At 39.2% G+C, this 25,683-nt stretch overlaps 1 protein-coding gene across 7 annotated transcripts in view; it reads left to right on the top strand.

Annotated features, from left to right (window-relative positions):
* Positions 1-25,683, top strand: part of LOC122563116 (plasma membrane calcium-transporting ATPase 1-like) — a 233,175-nt gene that overhangs the window by 120,480 nt on the left and 87,012 nt on the right. For 5 of the 7 annotated variants that reach the window (XM_043716565.1, XM_043716558.1, XM_043716559.1 and 2 more), the window contains exons 3-8: positions 2,354-2,551; positions 4,543-4,797; positions 7,254-7,379; positions 11,686-11,811; positions 17,302-17,337; positions 23,254-23,415. In XM_043716565.1, coding sequence (XP_043572500.1) covers positions 2,354-2,551; positions 4,543-4,797; positions 7,254-7,379; positions 11,686-11,811; positions 17,302-17,337; positions 23,254-23,415 — 903 coding nt within the window. The remainder of the gene's footprint in view (positions 1-2,353; positions 2,552-4,542; positions 4,798-7,253; positions 7,380-11,685; positions 11,812-17,301; positions 17,338-23,253; positions 23,416-25,683) is intronic. The other 2 variants (XM_043716561.1, XM_043716564.1) reach the window with 1 other exon arrangement.

Here is a 25,683-nt window from a genome sequence, read left to right as displayed (position 1 = left end):
TGTGTCTGTGTGTAGTTCATCCAGTGTCTGGATGGGTTTCCTCCGGGTGCTTGGTTTTCTCCAAAAAGTGCAGGTTAGGTGGATTGGCCATGCTAAATCATCCATAGTGTACGGGCTAGTTGGGTTAGCCATGGTAAATGCGAGGTGGGTCTGGATAGGATGCTCTTCAGAGGGTCGGTGCAAGTCCAATGGGCCAAATGGCCCCTATCTGCACTGTAGGGGATCTGTGATTACCTAGGTGTTGCTTACTAAATGAACAGTTGTTGCATTGATGTCAATTTCATCATCAGTATGTCTGCACCCTCTAACATGGCAACTGCATGTTCTGGAAAACTGTTCCTTATGTCCTGTTCACTAGGTAAACAAACTGTTCTTCGTGTTTCATCGTGTCATAAGCTTAATGTGAGACTCTAGCAACTATGATGTTTGGATGAGATGTGTGCTGGTGTCCCCTGCCTCTAACGAATTGGTCCAGCAGAATTGTTCAATAAATCCCACAGGTTACTTTTGAATTTAAGCTGCAACCTGGAATGGTTGCACTTTTTAAAAAAAAAAATGCAGTTTCCTGCCTGCCAACTTCCAGAAAATCTAGCAAGTCCATTTTGGTTTGCTATTACTCACTAAAACTAGTAAGCCAGGAACTGGTGTCACTCTTCAATATAAAAGCTACTTCAGTCACCAATTTGTCCTGTTCTGCTATGAAAGCTTGTGAAATGAAAGGAAGAGGAAAAAGTACCAGTGAAGAAGACTGAAATTCTGTTTTGGCATATGTACGTGTTTCTGTGTACACTTGGAGAAGGTCGCAGGCCTTGTCTGGTAAATGGGTCTCGATATTTCAGAGGCAGAACGATAAGTAATTTAATTGAATAATTTAATATTAAGAAACAAAACTTTGCTTTTCCATTTTTCTTTACCCTTTTAAGCAGAAGCCAATTTCCCCAGAGTTGTAGTCACTGCACAGTCCTAGACCATTCTGCTTTGCAATAATCATTCCACAATGCACACCACAATGTGTGGCAAATTTCATAAGCAAAAATGGACTATTGAGAGATTTGGGCAATTTTTGAAAAAAGATAGTCTCTGTTGCATCTTGCAGAAATGAAACACAAACAAAAAAATAAAATACTGCATTCCATTTACCTTAAGAGACTTGCATTTTGGATCTGATCTGCATCTGGTAGAGTGTGATTGGGGGGGATATACAAACCTGGATATATACAGTTTCACTGGAATGAGACAAGGACTTAAGGGTTAAATTAATGGCAGGTTGCATAAAATAAGGTTGTACAGTCAGTTCTGATATAACATGATGGTTTGGTTCTTGTACAATCCAGTAGTGGCCTTGCCATTTCAACTAATGTTATTGCCAATACAGGTAAGGAAAGTTTGCATTCTGTAAATAACGGTCTACGTTCTTCAAATGCATTAAAGCCATTTCATATTGAAGAAACACATGTAATAGCAAAACCAACTGGATTCCTTTGAAGAGTGATTTCATTGATTTGTTCAAAACAATAAGTCTTGATAACATACAGAGATATTTTTATTCTCTTGTCTAGAAACAAGGGAGCAATCCTAAAATTAAAGCTAGTCCCTTTCAGGAGTAAATTCAAGAAACATGTTTGCACGCAGGTGGGAAAAGTAAAACTTTATTGCCCCTCCCCAAAAGCTTTGGATTCTCCATTACTGAAATTTCAAAATTGCAGTTGACTGATCAATGGCTAGGGATCAAAGTCAGGTAAATGATGGTGAATAGAGGAAAAGGCCAATGAGCTGAATGGTTTACTCTGTTTATATATAAAATGATTTGGAACATTTACAGGATAGTTATGACTGTAAAACAAAAGTAACTTCCTCACAACCAGTGGTGGTTCAGGTTAAATGGCAGGTTTCATGAATTAAAGGATTGACTTTAATGCTTTTTCATCAGAAGGAATGAACGTCTCCCATTCTGCAGTTTGCTGACTACATGCTGGGTCTAAAGTTTTCTGTGGGGAATAGCAGGAATAAGTGCATATTCTACCATTTCACAGGACCTTTAGTTCTAAAACATTGCATAACCATCTGCTTATTGTGGGAGTTACACTTCATCATCAACATTCATGACCATCTTCAAAATATCAATGACCTATAAAGGGAAATTGTTTCAGCTCAGTTGGATGCCATATAAAGTCCAGATGGCAAATATGTGCATCCAACCTTGAAATCTGTGCCACTTGGACCTCTTTAATGGGAATGTGCAAAAGACATTACTGATAATATTCTGACTGCTTGAAATTCACTGTCTATCCCTAAACACCTTGTACTGACAGCACTTTTAAGTAACAGCTCTTTCCTTTCTTTCTTTCCTCAGGTTTATCTGGCAACCCAGCTGATCTCGACAAACGAAAACAAGTGTTTGGTCAGAACTTTATACCACCCAAAAAGCCAAAAACATTTCTGCAGTTAGTATGGGAAGCACTACAAGATGTAACTTTAATTATACTAGAGATTGCAGCCATTATATCTTTGGGCCTTTCCTTTTACCGCCCTCCTGGAGGGGACAGCGAATGTAAGTGTTCAAATTTGTCTCTCATTAAGGGATGGTACCTGCAAAAAACCTAAAATCGGGAAAAATCATCTAATTGCAATAATTAATGTGTATATACACAGCTTCATAATCACTAATGACCAGGATCTTTTGAAAAATAATTAACTCTCTTTCCAGTTTTTCAGACTTGTGATGATTCTGGAGAGGAGTCTGTTCACTGTGTAATAGTGCAGTGTGGGAGATATTAAATAGTATAGGAGTAGGGAAGGAATGAAAACCATTTCAATTTACATTTAAAGATATGTGGATGGGGAACCTTGATGAGGGGAGAAGTGCTGTCTTTTTCCATATCCAGGCATTGGTTTGGCACCCAGTCCTATCAATGATCTATAAGTTATGGACCAGACCAGACAGACCCCCTCGAAATATTTTAACAAGGTAGCCTAGACCCTAACTCTTTTTCTTATTTTAAAAGTAGATGTGAGTGCCGTGTTCCAAATGTGATGTGACTGATCAACTTACTTGACATTATGCAAAACACAATTTTTGAACACTATAGTTAAAATGCAAACAAAAGAAAGAGGGATTTAGATTAACTTAATAATTGGAAAACATAAAAGAATAATAATAGATACAGTATCTATTACTAATTAACTGTTCTGATATAGTAACATCACATTAAACACATCCCTTGACAAAAAGGCAAATTCAGACAGATTCACATACGTAGTTCTCCAATTCAGGTGAAAAAAAATCAAGAGAACATTGAATGTAGCAGCCAAGAGGCATTCACTGAATCGTCAACTGTTTAAAGACCCCAAAGGCTCCTGCTTCAAACTAAAGCGAAAATCTTTTTTTAAAATAAAAAACGCTAGAAAGCCTGGGCTGAGAGCTGGCCGCACCCAGGCTGCTTCCATTGTTCCAACGCTTTTACAGAAAAAAACTCCTTAAGGCCTCGCAAATTGTTTTCTTTCTTAGAGACACCTCAATACCTCTGCCTTACAACCTCTATCCAAAGTAAAAGCAGGGCAAACTAACCTCTTAAAGTGACAGCATTGTCTCAATAAGTAAATTCATTTAAATGCTCTGGGGTCATGCTCATCAGGAGAACTTCGTGCAAGAGCTAACCAGAATTGTTAGCCAGTGTAAGGAGGAAAATGACTTGGTTTAAATTGGACTTCATTCCTGAACATTATTCCGACTTATTAATGTGCATTGAAAATATTTCACTTTAGATTTTCCTCCGATTTTGAAGTTTTACAGTTCTACAGGATCTTGAAGAAATTAGATAATGCCAAGCAATTTTTAATTGAATATCCATAGCTAAATGATTATGTACTGTTTGGCACCACTTTCAGTTTCTATTGGTTCCATGATTATGGCAACTTTCGATTGCAGTCATTCATTTATGTAAAAAGGAAGCTATGAATTAATGGTTATGTCATTGGGGAATCTGGATTACTAGAGTGGAGAGTATGGTGCTGGAAAAACACAGCATCCAAGGAGCAGGAGAACTGGCATTTCGGGCATAATCCCTTCGTCAGGAAGTCTAAAGTTCTGAGGGCAAACTCACCTATGGGACAATTTAGATTCAGTAAAGTTTGGAAGAAAGGTGCTTGCCTAATTGTGACCATGTTAACCACTGCCAGTTATTGTAAAACTCACCTGGATCATTAATGTCCTTCGGGGAGGAGCAGCTACCTGGTCTGGTCTATATTTGAGTTCAGACCCAAAGCAATGTGATTTTAACTGCCTTCTGCGCAGTGAGGAATATTATCAAAAGGTAAAGTAAAGCTGGTGCTGCCCACATTCTGTGAATGAATTTTGACACAGGATGTAAAAGTATTTTCTTTCCATTTGAAAACTTGGCAGTGCCACCAAGTGAAAAGGTTTTGTAAAAGAAAAAGTGTTTTTATTTTTCTAACCATTAATGACAAGGATGAATCCTAATTGTAAACAACTTTGTCAGTCTGGTCTTTACATCTGTAATTGTCTTTTACCATATCTTGCAGTATGTGGGGAAGCCACAAGTGGCGAGGATGAAGGAGAGGCAGAGGCTGGCTGGATTGAAGGTGCAGCTATTCTCCTCTCGGTTATTTGTGTGGTACTGGTGACAGCCTTCAATGACTGGAGTAAGGAGAAGCAGTTCCGTGGGCTGCAAAGTCGCATTGAACAGGAGCAGAAGTTCACTGTGATCCGCAAGGGTCAGGTTATCCAGATTCCAGTGGCAGAGATTGTTGTAGGCGACATTGCTCAGATTAAATATGGTGAGTAGTGAATGGAGGAGAGGTACAGAAAGATTAGTTTGTTACACATAATGTTGGATTATGAAAAGTCCTAACAATGTTTGTTCTTGATTTTTGTTAGAGTACCTTTTATGTTTTACGAAATGATCCCAAAAGCCCGGTTCCATTTCCCCACTGGCTGAAGTGACCAGGAAAGGGCTCCCCTCCACCCTTCACATGAGGAATGGTGACCCTTGGGTTAAACCACCACCAGCTATCCCTTTTAATGGGAGAGCAGCCCTATGGTCTGGTTAAAAATAAAGCTATGACTTTACCTGTTTAAGAGTACCTTTCAATATTTGAAATTTTGTATTGTATATGGAACTTGTTCTGTATTTCTATCTTTGGGTGCTCATAAAGGTTTATCTTGGCATCTGGTCATATTGGTACTTAAGTCTTGTATAAATGTCCTTTTTGTGTTAATCAGCTTTCTTTGTCCATAGTTCCTCAGTTTTAGCCTTGAGTACAGTCCTGGCCTTAAACACATGTTTACTTGAAGTATAAAATAGACAGAAAAATAAGTTCTGTCAAAAAGGCAGACTTAACTTAGGCAAGTGATGGTGCTTAGCCAATTGGAAAGTAAAGGAAGTAGATATTGATTCACCAAAGAAATGCTATTTAGCTTGTTGAGTTTGGAACTTTCTCCAAAGACAAAGGGTAGAAACACTAGCTTGATTGGAAATACGGCTTTAAAATCCCTGCAGTAAGCAATAGGCCCATGAGCTAAGGGAAGTGTGAAAGTTAGTTATGCCAGGCAAAAGATAAGTGGGTTGATCATTTTCATGGCAAATGTTTTTTTCAACTTGTAGATGTGCAAAAGTGCTGTTGGCGTTCAAGTTGGCTGCTGCTAGGATCTTGTGACACAGTGGTAGTGTCCCTACTTCTGGTTGAGTAGGTTTGGGTTCAAATCCCATCTTCAGACATGTGTGGTAACCTTTCCAAACAGGTTGATTTTTAAAAATAATCCGTACTCTCCTCCCTGACAAGCATCCACAATGGCTGTTCTAACCTTTAGCAGTGAAAAATCCAGTAAATGGTTCATTGTTCACGTACACAGAGCTGATTGATCTTTGCTGTCATGTAGGAGAATTAATCCTGTGCACAAACCAGAAATATATCTCTTGGGATTTTGTGATTTTTGGAAACTGTTATTCATTCAACTTACTTCCTAAACTGTTGCTGAACAGAGCTGGTTATGTTCTAAGGAAGTGCTACTTTGAATTTGGATGCAGGTCAATCAGTTTGAATGTGGAAATAACGAAGGGTTCAAGTTGGAAGGAGACAAATAATATGTATGTTTCAAATTTAATACCATTTTCTCCTTCCAAAAGCCAAGAAATATTAAAGTTGAAATGCTGTTTGGCTGTTACATGTTCTAAAAAGGAATCTTTATTTCCTTTCCTTCTACCGAATTTTGATGAGCTTGTGCCTTTGATCTCATTGAGCCAGATTTCTAGTTTGTGAGTGAGTGTAAATTGTGGACTGAAATATTCTTGTACAAGAGATCTTTGCAAAGTCGACTGAGGTTTTATAATTGCCTGCAATGAATTGGGAGCCCCTTTAATTTTTGGTGTCGGTCCATTGCTGATAGCTGATATTTTGGTTTTCCATTTGTTATTACTGTTCAATGAAAGGAAATATTGACTGGAGTGTCTAATAGATGACCAATCCTATGGCACTTGTTTTACACCAAAGGTTAAAATAGCCTTCATTCTGAGTACTGTAGAAGAAAAAATTTATATTGAGCAAGGCTAAAACATTGGAACAATACGCACAGTGTGTGTCTGCAGTGGTTTGCTTTAAAGCACACTCCAGCCTGTCATTGAGAAATGCTAGGATGTGTTGTCATGGAATTCTGCTCTCAATAAATTTATATCCCAGCTATTAGATTATTTAGATTAGATTACTTACAGTGTGGAAACAGGCCCTTTGGCCCAACAAGTCCACACCGACCCACCGAAGCGCAACCCACCCAGACCCATTCCCCTACATTTAGCCCTTCACCTAACACTAGGTGTAATTTAGCATGGCCAATTCATCTAACCTGCACATTTTTGGATTAAGGGAGGAAACTGGAGCACCCGGAGGAAACCCACGCAGACACAGGGAGAATGTGCAAACTCCACACAGACAGTGGGAATTGAACCCGGGTCTCTGGCGCTGAGAGGCAGCAGTGCTAACCACTGTGCTACCGTGCCGCCCATAGCTATGATCAGCTGTTGAGGATATAAGCTTCTGGAAATGCTCAGCAGGTCAGGAAACACCTGTAGAGAGATAGTTATCACCCAGACTCCAGCGGAAATGTTAACTTTGGTTTTTCTCACAAATGCTGTCTGACCTGCTGAGTATTTCCTGCATCATTTGTTTTTGTTATATTTCCAGTATCTGCAGAGTTTTGCTTTTGTAGGAACATGAAATGAATGTTCTGTTCTCCACAGGTGACCTCCTGCCAGCTGATGGTATCCTCATCCAAGGCAATGATTTAAAAATAGATGAAAGTTCTTTGACAGGAGAGTCAGATCATGTGAGGAAATCAATGGAGAAGGACCCCATGCTACTCTCTGGTGAGTAGTAACTGTTGTGTTTGTACCCTTTCATTTAAGGATAATCAGAGGACAGATTACAAATAATTTAGACTCTGAGGTGTTGAGGTGTTTTGAGCCTGTGTGGAGATAGTTTTATCTTATGAGAAGCTTGTAGGAATGGATAATCATCAAGCTTGCAGGATGGGATAACCAGCAGATTTATTTTTGCTTTGAATGCCTGCTGTAAGGTAGGAGAGGAAGGGAAGTAAGATTGTCAGTCTCAGAACGCAGCCAGTTAAACTAGATTGAGGGTGTTGACGAGGTGTCATAGTTGGTGAGCAGAACCTGGTGTGTTAAAGATCTGGACTCTATGGACTGACTGAGAGCAACATAGCTGCCCCAGTAAACTTTTTGTTTCATGAAAGGTTTGTAGTGGAGAGCTTTGCTGACTTCTTTGTTCAGTTTTAGCTGTGACAACCAGAGCTGATAACTTGTTTGGAAGGTTCATATTTTAAAAGGGTCTCAGTGTGACCTGAAATTAAATGGTTTTTTTTAGTGAGGGTCACCGACTCCACCATGACAACAGAGTCAGCAAAACTGTGATGGCAAACAGAACTGCTGCAAGTTAACTGCTGTCAGTTACTTATTTGCAAATCGGGGCAAGGTGAAAGTTCCCTGTGTGTGCTTCCCTTTTATCAGTTTGACTGAATTTATTTCGTTTGTTGCCTCTCTCATAATCTGTAAAACACATTTGTGATCTTTATATCCTGTCACTTTTAACTTGGCTAGTTTCTCTCAGACACAGCTGAAAAGACGATGTAATGTATGTCTGTCACACTTGCTTCCTTTGTTTGAACTGAGACTTCCTTTGTCAGAATAAAAGATGGCTTTTCTTCAGGTTTCACAGCTTAAATTTCTTTCACTATTTGTCATAGGGAATTGGATGAGGTCTGTCTGTACCTGACTCACTTTTTAGTTTATCTCCCAGGCTTAGAGAGACAATGCTAGGATCTCTTGTTATCCATATTATACTGAGGGCAGTTACATGTAGCATGCTTTGTCAGGAGTTTTGGGAGCCTGATGTAACTTGTCGTGGTGACCATTCCTCACCCCTGAGCTTAGATTAAAGACTACCAGTCTGGCCATTGAGCAATAGCTTTCTTTGTTCTTTACTGAAGTTCTCGTGTACATCACTGATGGAGATGACTGCACAATGGTCAGAAGTAGAGAATTTGGCTGGATTCCACCCCGACTTAAAATTCACCTGGACCATCTCCAAAACCTCCCTCCCCTTCCTGGACTTCTCCATCTCCATCAACAGAGACTGTCTCAACACTGACATCTTGTACAAACCTACCAACACCCTGCCTCCTGTAAAAATGCTATCCCTTATTCCCAATTGCTCCGCCTCCACTGCATCTGCTCCCAGGAGGACCAGTTCACCACAGAACACACCAGGTGGCCTCTTTCTTTAAAGACCGTAATTTCCCCTCGCACGTGGCCGATGATCCCCTCCAGCGCATCTCATCTACTTCCCGCACCTCCACCCTTGAACCCCACCCCTCCAACCGCAACAAGGACAGCTCTCCCCTAGTCTTCACCTTCCACCCACCAACCTCTATATACATCACATCACATTGCCCTCACCATTTCCACACCCACCAACCTCTATATACATCACATCACATTGCCCTCCACCATTTCCACCAACCACCGAGAACCCCATCACCAGAATTAAATTTCCTTCTTCACCCCTATCCGCTTTCCGTAAAGACCATTCCCTCTGACTCCCTCATCAGGTCCACGCCCCCAACCAACCCACCTTCCCCTCCCTACACCTTCCCCTGTCACTGCAGGAATTGCAAAACCTGCGCCCAAACGAACCCCCTCACCTCCATCCAAGGCCCCAAAGGAGCCTTCCACAGCCATCAAAAGTTTCACCTGAACTTCCACACACAACATTTACTGTATGCATCGCTCCCGATGTGGTCTCCTCTACACTGTGGAGATGGGACGCCTACTCGCAGAGCACTTCAGAGACATCTCTGGGACACCCGCACCAATCAACCTAACCGCCTCGTGTCCAAACACTTCAACACCCCTCCCACTCCGCCAAGGGCATGTAGGTCCTGGGCCACCTCCATTGCCACTCCCTCACCACCCAACGCCTGGAGGAAGAATGCGTCATCTTCTGCTTCGGGACCCTCAACCCCAGGGTATCAATGTGGATTTCACCAGTTTCCTCCCTCCCTCCCTCCCTCCTCCCCGACCTATCACCTTCTCCCCACCTCCATCTCTCTATCACACACTCATCCACCTTCTCCCTCCAGCTTCACCCCCATTTATCTCACCATCCCTCGGCGCTCAGCCTCATTCCTGATGAAGGGCTTTTGTCTGAAATGTCGACTCTCCTGCTCCTCTGATGCTGCCTGACTTGCTGTGCTTTTCCAGCACCCCACACTCAATTCTGGATCTTGTTTTTCTCCACCCATCACTCCTCCTCAGCCGAGCATAGAAATGTTACCATCAGTATTTGCTTCCCCCTCAGAGCAGGTTGCATTTGGCTATCTGAGTACATAAGAAATTTCATTTTAATAAGCATCATAGAATTTTACAGCATGGAAAGAGAACTTTTGGTCCATGTCTCTACTGATCATCATGCATCTATCCAGTCTAATCCCCTTCTCCAACACTTGACCTTGTATGCTATGACACTTCAAATGTTCATCTAAATACAGCTTTAAAGTTGTGATGGTTTCTGCCTCTACCACCCTTCAGACAGTGAGTTCCAGATGCCCACCACCTGAAAGATTTCTTCCTTAAATCCCCTGTGAACCTCTTTCCTTTATATTTCATAGAATCCTTGGTGTGGAAGCAGGCCATTTGGCCCATTAAGTTCACACTGACCCTCTGAAAAGCATCCTATCCAGACCTACCCCATCTCTGTAACCCCACATTTCCCAGGACGCTGTGGGGCAATTTAGCATTGGGGGGAAGGTGGTCAAGATTAGAGTTGTTCTGGAAAAGCACAGCAGGTCAGGCAGCATCCGAGAAGCAGGAAAATCGACGTTTCGGGCAAAAGCCCTTCATCAAGGCTTGATTCCTATCCCTGACTCTAATCTCCAGCATCTGCAGTACTGACTTCTGCCTAGACAATTTAGCATGGCCAATCCTCCTAACCTGCACATCTTTTGACTCTGAGGAAGCTGGAGCACCGAAACACCTGAGACATGGGAAGAATGAGCAAACTTCACACAGACAGTCACCGAAGGGTGGAATTGAACCTGGGTCCCTGATGCTGAGGTAGCAGTGCTAATGTGCACCCACATGGTGGTTCAGTAATTTATGTACATAATGTATCTATGCCTCATCTAGAACTTCATTATCAAGTTGGGGAGAAATAAAATCATCAAGTGGTGCTAAATATTTTCAGATAAGTTATTGAATCAGTAAAATGTATGAGTCTTCAAAAATTGCTGTAACCGTTATATTATTGGAAAATCTCTTGGCTTCCTTCCCTCTCACCTATATTGCCCATTTTTCTTGGACTCTATAAAAGGACAACTTGACACACGGTCTGGGGTTATAGTATCATTGTCCTATTCCCTACGTGAGTGATGGCACCAGGTGGCTTGCTTCAGCCATTTGGAGGGGCCCTTTAATTTGTTATATTGCTCTTCCGCTGCCAGTTTGAGAGCGGTAAGCCCAAGCTAACTACTGTGGGAAATGAGAAAAGATTTGAGGATGCTCCCAGGGTTTGAGAGTTTGAGCTATAGGGAGAGGCTGAATAGGCTGGCACTGTTTTCCCTGGAGCATCTGAGGCTGAGGGGGTGACCCTATGGAGGTTTACAAAATTGACTGGCATGGATAGGATGAATAGTCAAGGTCTTTTCTCCAGGGTAGGGAAGTCCAAAACTAGACAGCATAAGTTTAAGGTGAGAGGGGAAAGATTTAAAAGGAACCTAAGGGGCAATTTTTTCACTCAATGGGTGGTGCATGTGTGGAATGAACTGCCAGAGCTGGTGGTGGTGGCTGGTACAGTCAGAACATTTTAAAAGGTATCAGGATGGGTACAAGAACAGGAAGAGTTTAGAAGGGGTATGGATCAAATGCTGGCAAATGGGACTAGATTAACATAGAATATCTGGTCAGCATGGGTGAGTTGGACCGAAGGGTCTATTTCTATGATAAACATCTGACTCGAAGTGTACATGTGAATGGTTACATCTGAAATGCAGTCTCTTTCGCTAATTTAAACAACTAGTATCCAAAAATTAATATCAGGCCATCAATTCTAATCTTCAATGGAAGTTGTAACCTTTTACCAACATCTGTCTCTTTTTAGGTACCCATGTAATGGAAGGCTCAGGACGGATCCTGGTAACTGCAGTAGGTTTGAACTCCCAGACTGGTATCATTTTCACATTATTAGGAGCAGGTAGTGATGAGGAAGAGAAGAAAAACAAGAAGGGTAAGTTGGCAGCTTTGTGTCCCTCCACGTTAGAAGCGACTGACCGATATCTCTCCATTTTCACCTGGGATGCATATTCCAATTTTCTAGCAGAATGGGAGTCCAAATCCTGGGCCTCCACAGAGTTTGAGCTCATAGGCCCACCAAATTGTAAGGTCTGGCCATGTATTGTATGAGCACTGTTGCTTTTTGTTTTATTCTACAGTTCTACTCTATGGCAATAGTTTGAGTGTTAAGTACTCCGCCATCCTTTACTGTACTGTTGTCATCACCAACGCAGAAGCAGTTTAAGAAGCAGTACTCACATTTCCCAATTCACTATCATTCCCTTTTTGATTTCAAACTGCAGTGATGATCCAGATTTCTTTGCCCTTTTACAATGCAAGGACTGCTAAGTGTTGGTTTCTTTTTCCACAGTTTGCTTGTTACATAATCAAAATACTGCCATGATCTATTCTCATGGCTTTTAAATTAAGTTTAATCTTCTGTATTTTAAGGAGGACTTAATACACTAATGTATGAGAGTGATTTTTTTTTTCAAATGATGTTGCCTAAGAAAATGCCATTGTATTTAAAGATGCTTCATTTGTGTGTCTGTGTGGACCTAATTCAAATTTACAAACACCAATAATCAAGTATATCCTGCTGTGTGAAACGGAATAAAGCTATATTTAAGGTGTCACAATTAATTTTGCATATCTGCTACCAGCTACTGCACACAACTCATTCTCCAAAATGCATTTGCTTTTGATGGGCAGATATAGAATTCAAATATATTTTTATTTTTAGTTTATGACATTATTGATCAGATTTATCTCCTGTTGAAATTTCTTAATTTGGTTCAGTTTCTAAACATGGATGTTACCAGCTAGCCTGATACTTAACGTCCAGCCCCAGTTACCATTAGGAAGTGGTCAGCTACCTTAACTAGGTCACATCAGTGGACAACTAAGGATCAGCCACATCAGTGTGGAACTGGAGTTGTTTGTATTCCAGGGTAGATGAAAACTGCAGCTTTCCTTCCCTAAAGGACATCAGTGAGTGTGTTCCATTTTTATCTTTTTTATTAAATTATTAGTCCAGTAACATTTACCATATTAGAATCCCTACAGTGTGGAAACAAGCCTTTTGGCCCAACAAATCCACACCGACCCTCCGAGTATCCCACTCGACTACCCTATTACTCAACATTTACCCCTAACTAATGCACATCCCTGATCACTATGGGCAATTTAGCATGGCCAATTCACCTACTGCACATCTTTGGAAGTGGGAAGAAACTGGAGCACTTGGAGGAAATCCACACACAGTCACCTAGGGCTGGAATCGAACCTGGGTTCCTGGTTCTGAGGCAGCAGTGCTAACCACCGAGCCACTGTGTTGCCATTATCATATCCATTTGTAAATTAATGGTGTTAAGTATTGACCCTATATGTTTTGATATGAGCAAATTTATGTTAATTGCCAGGCATTCTAGATGTGCTATGTTTCATATACTTTATAGTTCAAAATTCGGGTTTAAGTATTACAAACACTTAGCAGTTCAAATCAAGCCTTGTAACTACAATCATTAGATCCCACAGTATTAATTTCTTTTGATTCTTTGCCAAGGAGTTGATTCCTAGGCTTTTCAGACTAAAAAATGTTCTGGCCTGCATCTGAAAATGTTACTAGCATAGCAGATTGTCAGACCTAACCATCTAGCAAATGTCACGTCATTTTATTATACCACGTAATATCCTTTTATAGGACATTGGATAGGGATTCATTTTGGTAATGATCGATTGTAACCAAAGTCTGTTGAAATACAAGCTGGTGACATTGCATTGTTTAAAAGTTGGCCATTTAAGTAGCACATTTTATTTTTAATTGACAAGGTCACAGTTTTTTTTTTTACTGACTGAAAACTAGCATTACAGCTCCTCAAGGATAAACTTCATTGCACGTTTGGAGTTCATACTCCACCACAACAACAACAACACAATTGTTTTTCGATCAGTAGTGGGTCATGGAATGCGTTTTGGAATGCAAGACTCCAATCAAAGTTTTTGGGTTATCCATTCTAAAGCCTGGTGGGCTGTTTAGCAATGAAAATCTGGATCTATATCTGCTGCTTTTTTTTTTCACCCTAACACCAACTCCTCTCTCCGACAACCACCACCATCAAAAACAAATGTTTACATTTTGTATTATAAATCAGGAATTGTAGCAAGATTATAATAACATTGGTACTGGTACAAGTTGCACTGATCTATTTCTTTCTGATATTGCTGCTGCTTTAATAATTGACATTTTTATTTACCAGTTAACCAGTTTTAAAATAGTATGTCATTCATAATGGCTTTAAAATAGTATATGGTTTAAAATGGTTAATGAAATTTTCCTTTCTTTCCCCTCTCTGCTATTATTACCAGGAGGCTATTGGATGTACAATGATAGTACTGATGGTGCTAAAAGCATCTTCCTGCTTCCTTTTAGAATTTCCTCTGTAGGTCTTAAAGGGTTGAATGCTTGGAGGGAGAGCAGTTTGTCTACATGCAATGTACTCTCTTCAAAATAGAATTGCATTCCACTGAATGGCAAGACGCGTTGTAAATTACGTAAAAAGCCACGACTTCTCATCACGATCTAAGTATCGCATTTTCGCAATACAACATCACACCTTCTACCATTTGTAAAACTCCATATACACCAATCCCCAAAAGGAATAATGAATTGAGCCTAATGAAACTTGTAGAAATGCTTTTCAATCTAAATAATTATTCCTAAACATGCTTTATAAAAATAATTATTTATGGCAAGTATCTTTTGTAGTTGGCCTACACAAGTGGATTTTTAAAAATGCTTGTCCTCGAACTGAGAAGGTAAGAGTAATATTCCCATCAAATTGGCCTTGAGTTTTGATTAGTTAAATTCTAAGACAATAATTGAGACAATCTATGGAGACTATCCATGTAATATAGAATGTTTTACACAGACATTTTCACTTCAAGAAATATTCAATATTAAACCACACTACTGCCTTGGTAAGCCCATCTGAACAGATAATGTGTTCATAACTGGCCTGCGCTTTGAAACCTATATAAGATATTAATATATTTTAACCAGAGAACCTCATTCATCCATTTAAGAGCTTTGGTTGTAGAAATGGTTTTACAAATACTTCACCATTCTTTATATGTGCGTTAGGATGCTGCTGTTATCTTCTGGAAAAGGCTTTCTCAAGCCCTATCTGTGAATAGAAGATAATTAATCTTTAGCCATCTCACCTGTGTTGCTCCCATTTCTCAAAATGAGATGTTCATTATTGTAAAAGTTTTTTGAAATTGTGGAGTGGTTAAAGTTGGATGATGTTTCTTCTGTTTAAAATGGTGTTAAATCAGATGGTTTTTTTCACTGCTCTCTGTACAGCTGCTTGTTCCAAGAAAGATTTTTTGACACATTTTATGATACACCAACCATTTAACGTTCAATATGTATTGACCAGCTAGCTGCTTTTGCAGTTCGTTGTCCCACTTGACTGCAATCTTAAATTATAATCCTAATTTGGATTGGGGGCTGACTGCCAAACAAGAGTTAAATTTTGAAATTCCACAAGAGCTTTCGGGCCTTCTATTTTGTACCATGCACCTGATTCAAGAGCTGTGTGATTTATTTTTAATGTGAGGACTCTCGAAATATTAGAGGGACAAGGAAACGTTTTGCTTTTTAAACATGAGGGAGCTTCTTTATCAATTAGTTGTACCTGAAGTAGACCACTGACTAGATTCTCATGGAAATGATTTAAAACCATATTATTTATTTTGAAGCACTTAACAGACTGACAATAAAACAGTGGGAGTCCATTTAGGGACTTGTATGTCTTTGATTCTGCAGACAGATGATGTAGTGAAATCCTATTATTTTTAATAAAACATATTGCCATCAAATGTGCACTTAGAACATTATTATCCAAATACCATTGCAAATGAATCATTTTCCCCTACAACATTAAAAAGCAATTATGCCTTTTTTTAAATATCATTAACCCTTTCTCCATTCAATGATTCTGTGCCTATATATTTTTGATCTGTTTTGATCATGCTTCACCAGTCATCGTATTCAAATGGGCAAGCGATTTAAAATTAGGTTGGGGCTACTTGAACATAAACTATTAATTTTCAGCTATGAAAGCTTTTTTTTTAGTCTTTATGGCTAGGAAGTGTTTTCCATTGAGTACCTCACTAAAGAGGTTAAAAATGCAAAATTAACGAACCCTGAACCTAGTGTGGCCATTTGGAGTTTTACCGTGGCACTGTGTAGGTAGCCTGCTTGCCAGAGAGTATCTGTTTTTTAAATTTTGCCAGTGTTTTAAACCTAATATCCACAAGCTGGGTATTCTGTTTGATCAGGCCACTCTCTCCTCAAGTCAAGTTAGAAGTGCATTTCTAGGACTGTGAATTGGATTAGTGGACCACTGCAAGCACTTGGTGCAGTTGGATCTCCCAAGCATCTGTCCCTGCCCTAGCCGCTGAGTGACCTTGCCATGCCAGTGACCGCTCTCCCAGCTGTCCACATCTCCACCTGGTAACTGTGGTCTTGTGTTGCAGGTTTTCCTGATCAGCAGTCAACCAGCTTATCAATCTGTTGGGCTGCCAGCTGGGAAACACTATGTAAAAATATAAACCTCATTAAATTCAGGGGTGGATTTCCCAACATCCCCTCTCTGTAACTGTCACACTGTGAACTTGTAAGGCCAAGTACTTAAAAGGCAGGTTAAATATGTCCAAGAGATATCAACTTTGTTTTGTCAATACAGGTTGTGAATTTCAGTTTTTATTTCAACAATACATCTTGTATTGGAAGGTGACTGCTTTTGGTGACACAACAATATTTGATTTCTGCTCAGACTGGAATTTCAATCTTCTTAATAAAAAAATGTCCATTGCTAAAGAAAGATTCATGGACGTTGTGATATTCCATTTCCTAATAACAACTAAAAGGTCTGGTAACATATAGGAGAACCAACAGAGAGAAATTGAATTGTTATTTACAACCATTGTAAAATGTTAACCATGTTCAGACCAGGTTAAAAACTCTTCCTGAATTAAATTACCAAGGCTTCAAATTTGATTTGTTTGAACTTTTCTATATATCGCATGTGACCTACTTCATTTGACCAGATGTCAAAAATCATGTCTATCACATTTAAGTGTTATCACGACTTTGAGATACTAATCAGAGGGTTTGCTCTTGACACTAATCTATTGGAAGCAATTGCACTTTCCCTGTGAAAATTGCCAGTTTTATTCTTGGTCTGTAAAAAGGTTGCAACTCACAATGGTAAACAAATAAAATTTGTAGAACTGAAATGATTTTACAGTATTCCCATGGCATGTACTAACAGTCAACATTTCATTCCCAGTTTCCGGCACAACTAAACATGAGCCTTACATTATAGCATTTATGAAGTCATGTGACTAGCATTCCACCCTTTTTTTGTTTGAACAGGTAAAAAACAAGGAGCCCCAGAAAATCGCAACAAAGGTAACCCTCATAAACATAGAAGAGCACACTAACTGGAAACATTCTTTCTTCCTTTTTTATTTTAACCATTATCCTTGTTCTTCAAATTCGCTAACACAGCGGGACCTTCACCTTCTGTTTATGGGGGTACAACGATTATTGAAAAAGCATGACCAGTTGTAACAGTGTTTAATACATATAGTAAAGCTGTTCTGGATAAGAATTCTTTATTTGGAACCTCTTCAATATTATGCCCAAGGCTTCCTCTGTGGATCTGTCAGCATTTACTTAAGCAATATGTTGACACTGCCAGTTTATCCATTTGGTGAGATAGTTGTAGCAGCTGAAAGCTGATGATAACCTATGTACTTATTGGTGAGTTGCTTGAAGTGTTAGTCTCAACAGTCTCTTGTACCTACAAGAGATATGGAGTAGATATTTTAATTACTACACAATTTTTTCCTGTGCGTCACTGCTTACTCTTTGCCACCTACTGTCATTGGCTATTTACTGTTGTTATGAGGGTCAGAAAGGCATGAAATTACAATAGGTATCTCCCAAACACCTGTGAGATTTTCATAAATAAGTCCAACTGATTTTATTAGACTTCTAACCATTAAAGTCTTCTAACTTTCAAAGATGAGAACTTGCTCACTTGTTTTAGCCCATTGAATGAGTTAGCTATAACCATTCGTTTTGAAAATTTTCATAAATTACTATCTTTGACTCTTATTCCCCCTCAAAAAGTTGAGACATGTTTGTGAAACCAACCTGCTAGAGGAAAGCTGAAACAGAAGCGTGGTGTAAATCAGATGCTTAATCAATTTCTCTTCACTTTCTAAAAACAGTAATCGTTGAACCCCTACTTTTTCCTTCATTGTCTCAACATTCACGTTGTGGTTTCACTGTTCCTTCCAGGCTTTGTGTGGAGGACCTCATACTTCACCTGCTCTGCAGTTTAGCTTGCCTTCCTTCAGCCCCTCTGACCTGGTCTTTGTTGTTTTTTCTCCCACCCTCATCTTTCTTTGTTGCTCAAAGCTGTCCTATGTACAAAATGTAATTATTGAATAGGCTCTAAAGAGTGTGGTAGACTTGTGAAGCTTGTTGACTTTCAGTTGTAGCAGTGACGTCTTTGTGCTTTAATACAGTTGATCGCCATTGTTTTAGTAATGGAGAACTGTGTGTATCAAAGCACAAACACACTTTTGTATGGAACCTGCAAGTCTTTGACAACTCAACAAGTAAACATCTGAAGAATGACATGATCAGACCTATGGATGTTTTACCATCCACTAAGACCTTGGCTGATCTTCTACTTAAACTCAACTTTTTCACACCATTCCTACATCCTTTGATGCCTGACAACCCCTGCCCCCACCCAAAATCTATCTTAATTACATTCAATGATACAGCATTCATTGCCCTCCTAAAGTGTAGGAATGTTGCCTCAGCTCAGCCCAGTATGATTAATTCCTTATCCTTGGACTACAGCCTGTTAATTCCAGACTCCCAACCAAGGAAACATTCTCCCAGCACCTAGCCTGTAAAGTTACATAAGAATTAAAATCTCCATGAGATCAGCTCTTATCCTTTTTGGTTTGGAAATTTAGGTCAAGTATACTTAGTAAAGTCTGTAAGGAAAGAATTACATCCTTAAGTAATGGAACTCCAAAGTATATGCACTACTCCTGGTCTTGTCTCACCTATATGTTTGCAGAAATATTCTTATCTTATACTCCAATCCCTTTGTAATATAAGTTAACATAGCTTTTGCCTTCATAATAGCTTGCTGTACCTGCATGTTACATCTGTGATTAATGTACAAGGACTCCCATGCTCCTCTTAATCCCAACATTTCCAGCTTGCTTTTCCCACCTGACATTCTTCATCAAATTTTGATATTGTTCCTACTCTTTAACATCTGTTGACTGATCCTCGCCCATGTTAATTGTCCCAAGTCTTGAGGGCCCTCCTGTGTGGCACCTTATTCAAAACCTTTTGAGAATTCAAAAGCTCTGTACCTGCTGCCTTCCTGTTTACCCACCCTTCTAGTCACAACTTAAAGCAAATTCTAATGGACTTGTCAAACATGATTTTTCTTTCATAAATCAATGTTGACTCTGTCCACCCATATTATTTTTATTTTTATTTCAGTATTCTCATGTCGCTAGTAATAGATTCTAGTATTTTGCACATTTATTGACTTTAAACTAATTGGCCTATAGTTTCTTTTTTTTTCTCTCTTGCTCACTCCTTTTCCCCTCTCTCTTCCCAACCCACCCCACCTCGTAGCAGAGTTATTCATAATTTAAGAATATGAATTATTAAACATCTGGTCTATTTCACCAGAACTCCTCTCAATTCAATTGGCTTGAATTCTGGCAGTAATTTCCAAAAACCAAATGCTGGTTATTTTCCACAACTTCAAAAAAATTATGATTAATAAAATAACAAAATTCAAATTTCTCTAAAACTTTGATTCTCTAGAAAATAAATCTCTTTCTCAACTATCAGGCATTCACTGTTGGGGGAAATGAGACAAGCTCTCTAAAAAGTAGGTTGATCAAATCTCTAGAAGTTAAGATCTTTTCTCCTTTTATCTCTGCAGCAGCTACACCCTGTGATGTCACTTCAATACTTCAGCTCTTTGGGACTGAGTAGAGATTGTGTTTGTCTTTGTTTATAACATGAATCCTACTTGAATGCAAAATGTTTCTTAATTTCATTCGTTCAAATCTTTCTCTATATCATTTTCATGTCTATCTCTGCAGCTGTTCAAAGTTACCTTGTACGTAAGAACAAAATTGGGTGTTCAGTACTGGTTCAAACTGGAGCACTTAAGTAGACCATGAAAGAGCTGGCAGCAAATATCATGTTATGTCCAATTATACTGACTTTGCTCAGTCAGTACAACACTCAAAGATTCATTGGTTCTGGTCCCACAGTACTGCCAAAGTTTCAGTGCAGTAATGAGGCTGTTCAGATGAGTTATTAAATTTTTCCTGCTTTTCAGGGTAAATGTAAAAGCACCAAAACCCCATATCTTTGAGGAGCAAAGAGTTCCCCTTCCCAACATTCCTCTATCAACCATTGGCAACAAAAAAAATCAGCAGGTCCCTTTTTTTTTTTGGCTTAGTATATCCTGCAGTTTGCTTACAAATCAGACTGATTGAGTTATTTTTGAGCTTGGTAAAGTACCTTGGAATAGCTGGAGTGCCCTCTCCTCTTGTTTCTTTGCCTGGGGTGATTAAAATTGATAAAGACACCATATAAATAAAAGATGTTAATTCATTTTTCATGTCCCACACTCAGTTGCTTTTAAGTCCATAAGAAATCAGAACAGAAGTTGGCCATTCACCCCCTCCAGGCTGCTCCACCAATGTTCCTCACGTCCACTTTCCCCATAGCACTTACTGATCAAGAGTCTATCTGTAAGACAATAAGAAGTAGGAGCAGGAGTAGGCCTTTTGGCTCCCCCACCGCACCTTTGAGAGATCTTATTTTGAGTTGAGATGTGGCATGGGCTCATAGACGCCTGTCTTTGAATTACTTCTCCACACCCCTTTGGATTCTGGAGCACAATAAATCCACACAGACCAAGTTCACATCCTGACTTTAAGGAAGCAATGGAGAAATCGGGTATGGAAATGGTAACAAATGTAGATTATAGGGAAATAGCAATGAACACCACTTTAATAGGATAGGTGCAGTGAGATTTTATGTTCCCTACTGCTCACAATGGACATTCATTTTGTATTTAGTATTTATTCAGCTTGATTGAATGCAGTTGAGTGGGACTCACTGGCCTTATTTCCAGGCCATAGACTCTGTTTCTACATTAGCATGGCTTGAGCAGTTTACAGTTTTACCTGCCCCAAACACTCTTGGAAGATGGGATCCTAAGCATTGCTCTATGACCCTGAGACTCGATGGATTTAAATAAGAATAATAGATTCTTTGGAGTCCTTGAGTTGAAAATAAGTCCTTTTTGTCTCCAGCTAAGTTTGGGATCAATTATATTTGTTTAGAAAAGGTTACTGCCTTTCAGAAGAATTCAGCGATTCACACCACTCCTCTCCTTGTCTGAAGAACAATGGGCTTAAGTGCTACCCCTCCCCTTTGTCACGAGTTGGAAAGATGGTGTTACTCCCAAATTCCAGAACCCTTCCAACTTGGACACCATAGAGCTTAGAACCCTTGTCATGTAGACTAAAACCAATGATATTTAACTGAAATATTCAGTTTTTTGAATTTTTATAACATCTGTTAGAAATTTTTGAGGATTGGAAGTCCTCCGTATAAGCAACCAATAGCCATCACCTGGAATATTCGCCCACCTATGAGAAATCGTCTTGAGCAATTTTAGTGGTTTAATGATACAAACCCTGGAAAGAACACCTAACACAATAGCTGGTACAAATTCAGGAAAGAGAGTCAGTACCTTCCATCCAGTTGTCCACCATAAATTAGATATTTGATGTGCTAATAACTTAGACTGCAATAACTGAATGTGTGTTCTTGATTGCAATTTGTGCTTAATATTAGAGAACCCATTCATTTTGTCAGAGAACTGCATTATTTAGGCTTCATTCTTTGTCATTGATTTTAAGCTGCCTTTGAGACTCTTTGCACTTCTTTTTCTCTCTCTGTGACTCAGCCACGTGTTCACTCAGAAATTGCTTTTCTTTCAAACTGAAGGTGCAAGGAACATCACTGGTAATAGCTGCTGCCTCAAAGGGATTCTGATTAGCAATGGAATTTCCCTTCTGTGTTTTGGGTATGTCTGGCTTCCTCATGTTGAGTGCCAGAAACTGACTGACAGGGTGGGGGTAGAATAATCCCATAATATATGGTCAGTAGTTAAACATTAGCTTAAATAAAACTGTTTCCTCCTCCTCTTTTTGTAATGAAGTAACAGACATTGTACTTTTTTTATTTGTTGTGTGCTACATGCTTCATTTACAGATGTGAGCTATTCATGGTTTGTCTGTTTTTGCTGTCTTAAGAATGAAATATTGTAATTGTAACATCATTTGTGTCTGTGGCAAACTTGATACTGAATTTGCTATTTACACCTTTTATTACTGATTTCTTTTTGTGGTTTAACCAACAAAGTGATACTTTGAACAGTGAAATTACAATTTCAATTTATAGTTTGAATCAACTAATTTCCTTAGTTGTGGATGTGCTGGAACCCAGCTGAAAACATCGATAATACTGACATGTGACACTTACAGTCAAAGTCAAATAGACCAATGACACTATTTATGAACTGTGTCGGATGCAGTTTTTGGTCATTTATGAACTGCATATAATATTGGCAAGTGCAAGGACAGATAGATGATATTACAATGCATTAAGGTCATCCGTTTATAAATTGTTGCCTTCTATAAATCCGATCTAGGCAATATAGTCAAATTATTTATATCCCCTTTGACAATACACATAGAAGAACCTTTTTTGATTCATTTCATTGTTAAATACAACTTGGAAAAATGATGTTTCCTTTAAATGGAGCAGTTTACATAAAATCTAGAATGGCTGCTTAATTTCACATTTTGGAAATGGCTAAACAATTAAGTTTACAAACAAGAGGATCAAATTGGGTAAAAGTGATGTAGATGATCTCACGTACTCAGCAGCAGCTATCAGAGCAGCATCCAATGTATTTTAAATAAAATGTGATTTGTTTTCTCCTGTAGGGATTGAAATATTATCTGTAGTTTAATTAATTCTGTCACTTTGCTGGAAGACCTGACATTTGATCAATCCTCCCACATATATCGAATGTTATTAAAGCATTACCTAAGCACGCACTCGCAATCTTCTATTTGCACATCAAATTTCCACACTTTTTTGTGTAAATATTTGTGTAACGTGTAATAGTTTGACTGTTTATGGAGTGTTTGCAAATTTGTTTCAATCTGTTGGACTCAGCTAAAGCTCAGGATGGTGTTGCACTGGAGATTCAACCGTTGAAGAGCGAGGAAGGTGGTGACCCGGAAGAGAGAGAGAAGAAAAAATCAAACATACCAAAGAAAGAAAAATCTGTCCTACAGGGAAAGCTCACCAAATTGGCAGTGCAGATTGGAAAAGCAGGTAAAAGGAAATTGCCCCCAGAAAAGAGCTGTATAGCATTTCTTTTTCAAGTGCATTGTCGTTGTGATTTTTGCCTTTCCTTTCTATATATTTCTACCTCCATTCCCTGTTTGGTTCCTGAACTCCAGTTAACAGAAACAAAATCCAAAAATATCAATGCTGTACGTTAAAATTAGAAAGTACCAGATGATTCCTGACAAGTGAAAATGGGAGTGAGATGTAAGCTAGCAAATTGACGTCAAGTTAGATAAACATGTAGAATTGGGAAGTTCATGTTCAGCTGTAGAACACAAACACCTAACAGCAGTCATAATTTTAGAACTAATTGGTTCCCTTGTTATCTACTCCTGTCATGGCAGTAGGAGAGTGATTCACGGGATGTAACTTACTTAGTTTTTCAAAGTCTTTGGACAAGTTCGGTGCTTGAGGCTTTTAAAGAAGGTTAAGATTCATTAAATTGGTAAGTTAGTGAGTTGGACCAAGTTGACTTGAGAATAGAAAACAAGGTAGTGAATGAAAAAGGCTAGAATGTACCTAGTAGATATCTTCCAGGTGTTCAATCCGAGGAACCTTTCAGTTTGTGCTAGCAGAAGCGTTAATTCAAACCTTTCTGCTGGCTGCATGTTTGGCAATTAGAAAAATATAGCTAAGTTGGTAACATGAAGCTTAAACTAATAATAGATTGATGCATAGATTGCTATAATGTTTTGGTGCTGACATGATGGATGAAAATTTGGATGCTAAATTCCATAAGGTTGAGTAAGTCAGCTTTAAAATCTGACTTTTGGAATTTTGCTCGATTTAATTTTACGTGGTTGAATGGGAATTTGGAAGTTCCACCAGTGATTATTATCTAGAAGCACATCAGTAGTTTGTCTGACGGAGAGAGAGGTTGTCTACAACATGGATGGTTTGATGAATGCTTTTGTTTCCTCATCAGCAAAGAGGACAGGGCAGTCTACTTCTCAATGTTTTGATTTCTATTGATACAATTCCATGATAAACAAATCCCATTAGACTTTCAGCAGTCTTTTCCATCTCCAGCAACACCCCCACCCCTACGCATCCCTGTGACAACACTAGACTTTTTGCAAATGCTTTAGATCATTGCACAGATGAGGTCCAGCTTAGTAATTGATGGTAGAAGAGGCATATTGGTGGGTCTCGTCAAAGGTTGATGCTTTTCCTGATAAGTGCATCTCAGTGATATCAAGATGCTGGATTTGAATTGTAAATGAGGTGAGTGGGGCCAAGGAGTTGGCAGTGAGGTGAAAAACAAAAATCCACAAGTCGTGCAATAATATTCTTCAGTGTGAAGAAATGGTTGGATAATATTCCCCATCTGCCAGTTTTTATGAAGTGAGATTTGCCTGATTTGATCTGTTTATGAAGTAATAAATTACCTTGCTCAGTACCCACATGGCAAGTCCACCCATGATGAAATCTTGTTTTCTGAGTGAGCAGTGAAACCATGGTATGGTGTTATGCAAAAATATTTTTCTGTTAAAACGCCTAAGACCAGTTAGGTATATTCTTCTGTGAAGAGTAGCTAGCCCTTGATTAAATGGTACTTTTCATTCCGTCACTTTCTCTTACCTTTCAAAATCATTGAAAAAAGTTAAACTGATAATGTTGTTATTGCTGCCTTTGAGAAAAGTACTCCCCTTTTAATTTTAAAAATATCCAAGATTCACAAACAAAATCTTAAAATATGATGGAATTAATGTCTAAATTATGGGACTGACTAGAAAGGTAGATATCCTCATTCATCCCACTGTTGTTAATTATGTGACTATATTTATTAAATGCGCCATACTGAATAAATTAATAAGCCTTTTCCTAAATTAGTTCAATGTGAATAGTAGATTATCCTATATGACATTCACAGTAGCACCAGCTTTCATAGAATCCCCACAGTGTGGAAGCAGGCCATTAAGTCCTCACTGACACCCTGAAGAACATCCCACTCAGATCCACCTATCCTGTAACCCTGCAACCCTGCAATTCCAATTGCTAATTTACCAAACCTGCATATCCTTAGACACCACGAGCAATTTAGCATGACCAATCCACCTAACCAGTACATCTTTTGAGTGTGGAAGGAAACTGAAGCACCCTGAGGAAACCCATGCAGACATGGGGAGAATGAGCAAACTTCATGTAGACAGCCGCTCAAGGCTGGAATTGAACCTAGGTCCCAGGAGCTGTGAGGCAGCAGTACTAACCACTATGCCACCCAAACCACTGAGCCAACGTGCTGATGTTTAT

This window comes from Chiloscyllium plagiosum, chromosome 26 (assembly GCF_004010195.1).
Source record: "Chiloscyllium plagiosum isolate BGI_BamShark_2017 chromosome 26, ASM401019v2, whole genome shotgun sequence".
NCBI classification, from domain to species: Eukaryota; Metazoa; Chordata; class Chondrichthyes; order Orectolobiformes; family Hemiscylliidae; genus Chiloscyllium; species Chiloscyllium plagiosum.
This window is presented reverse-complemented; position numbering and strand designations above follow the sequence as displayed.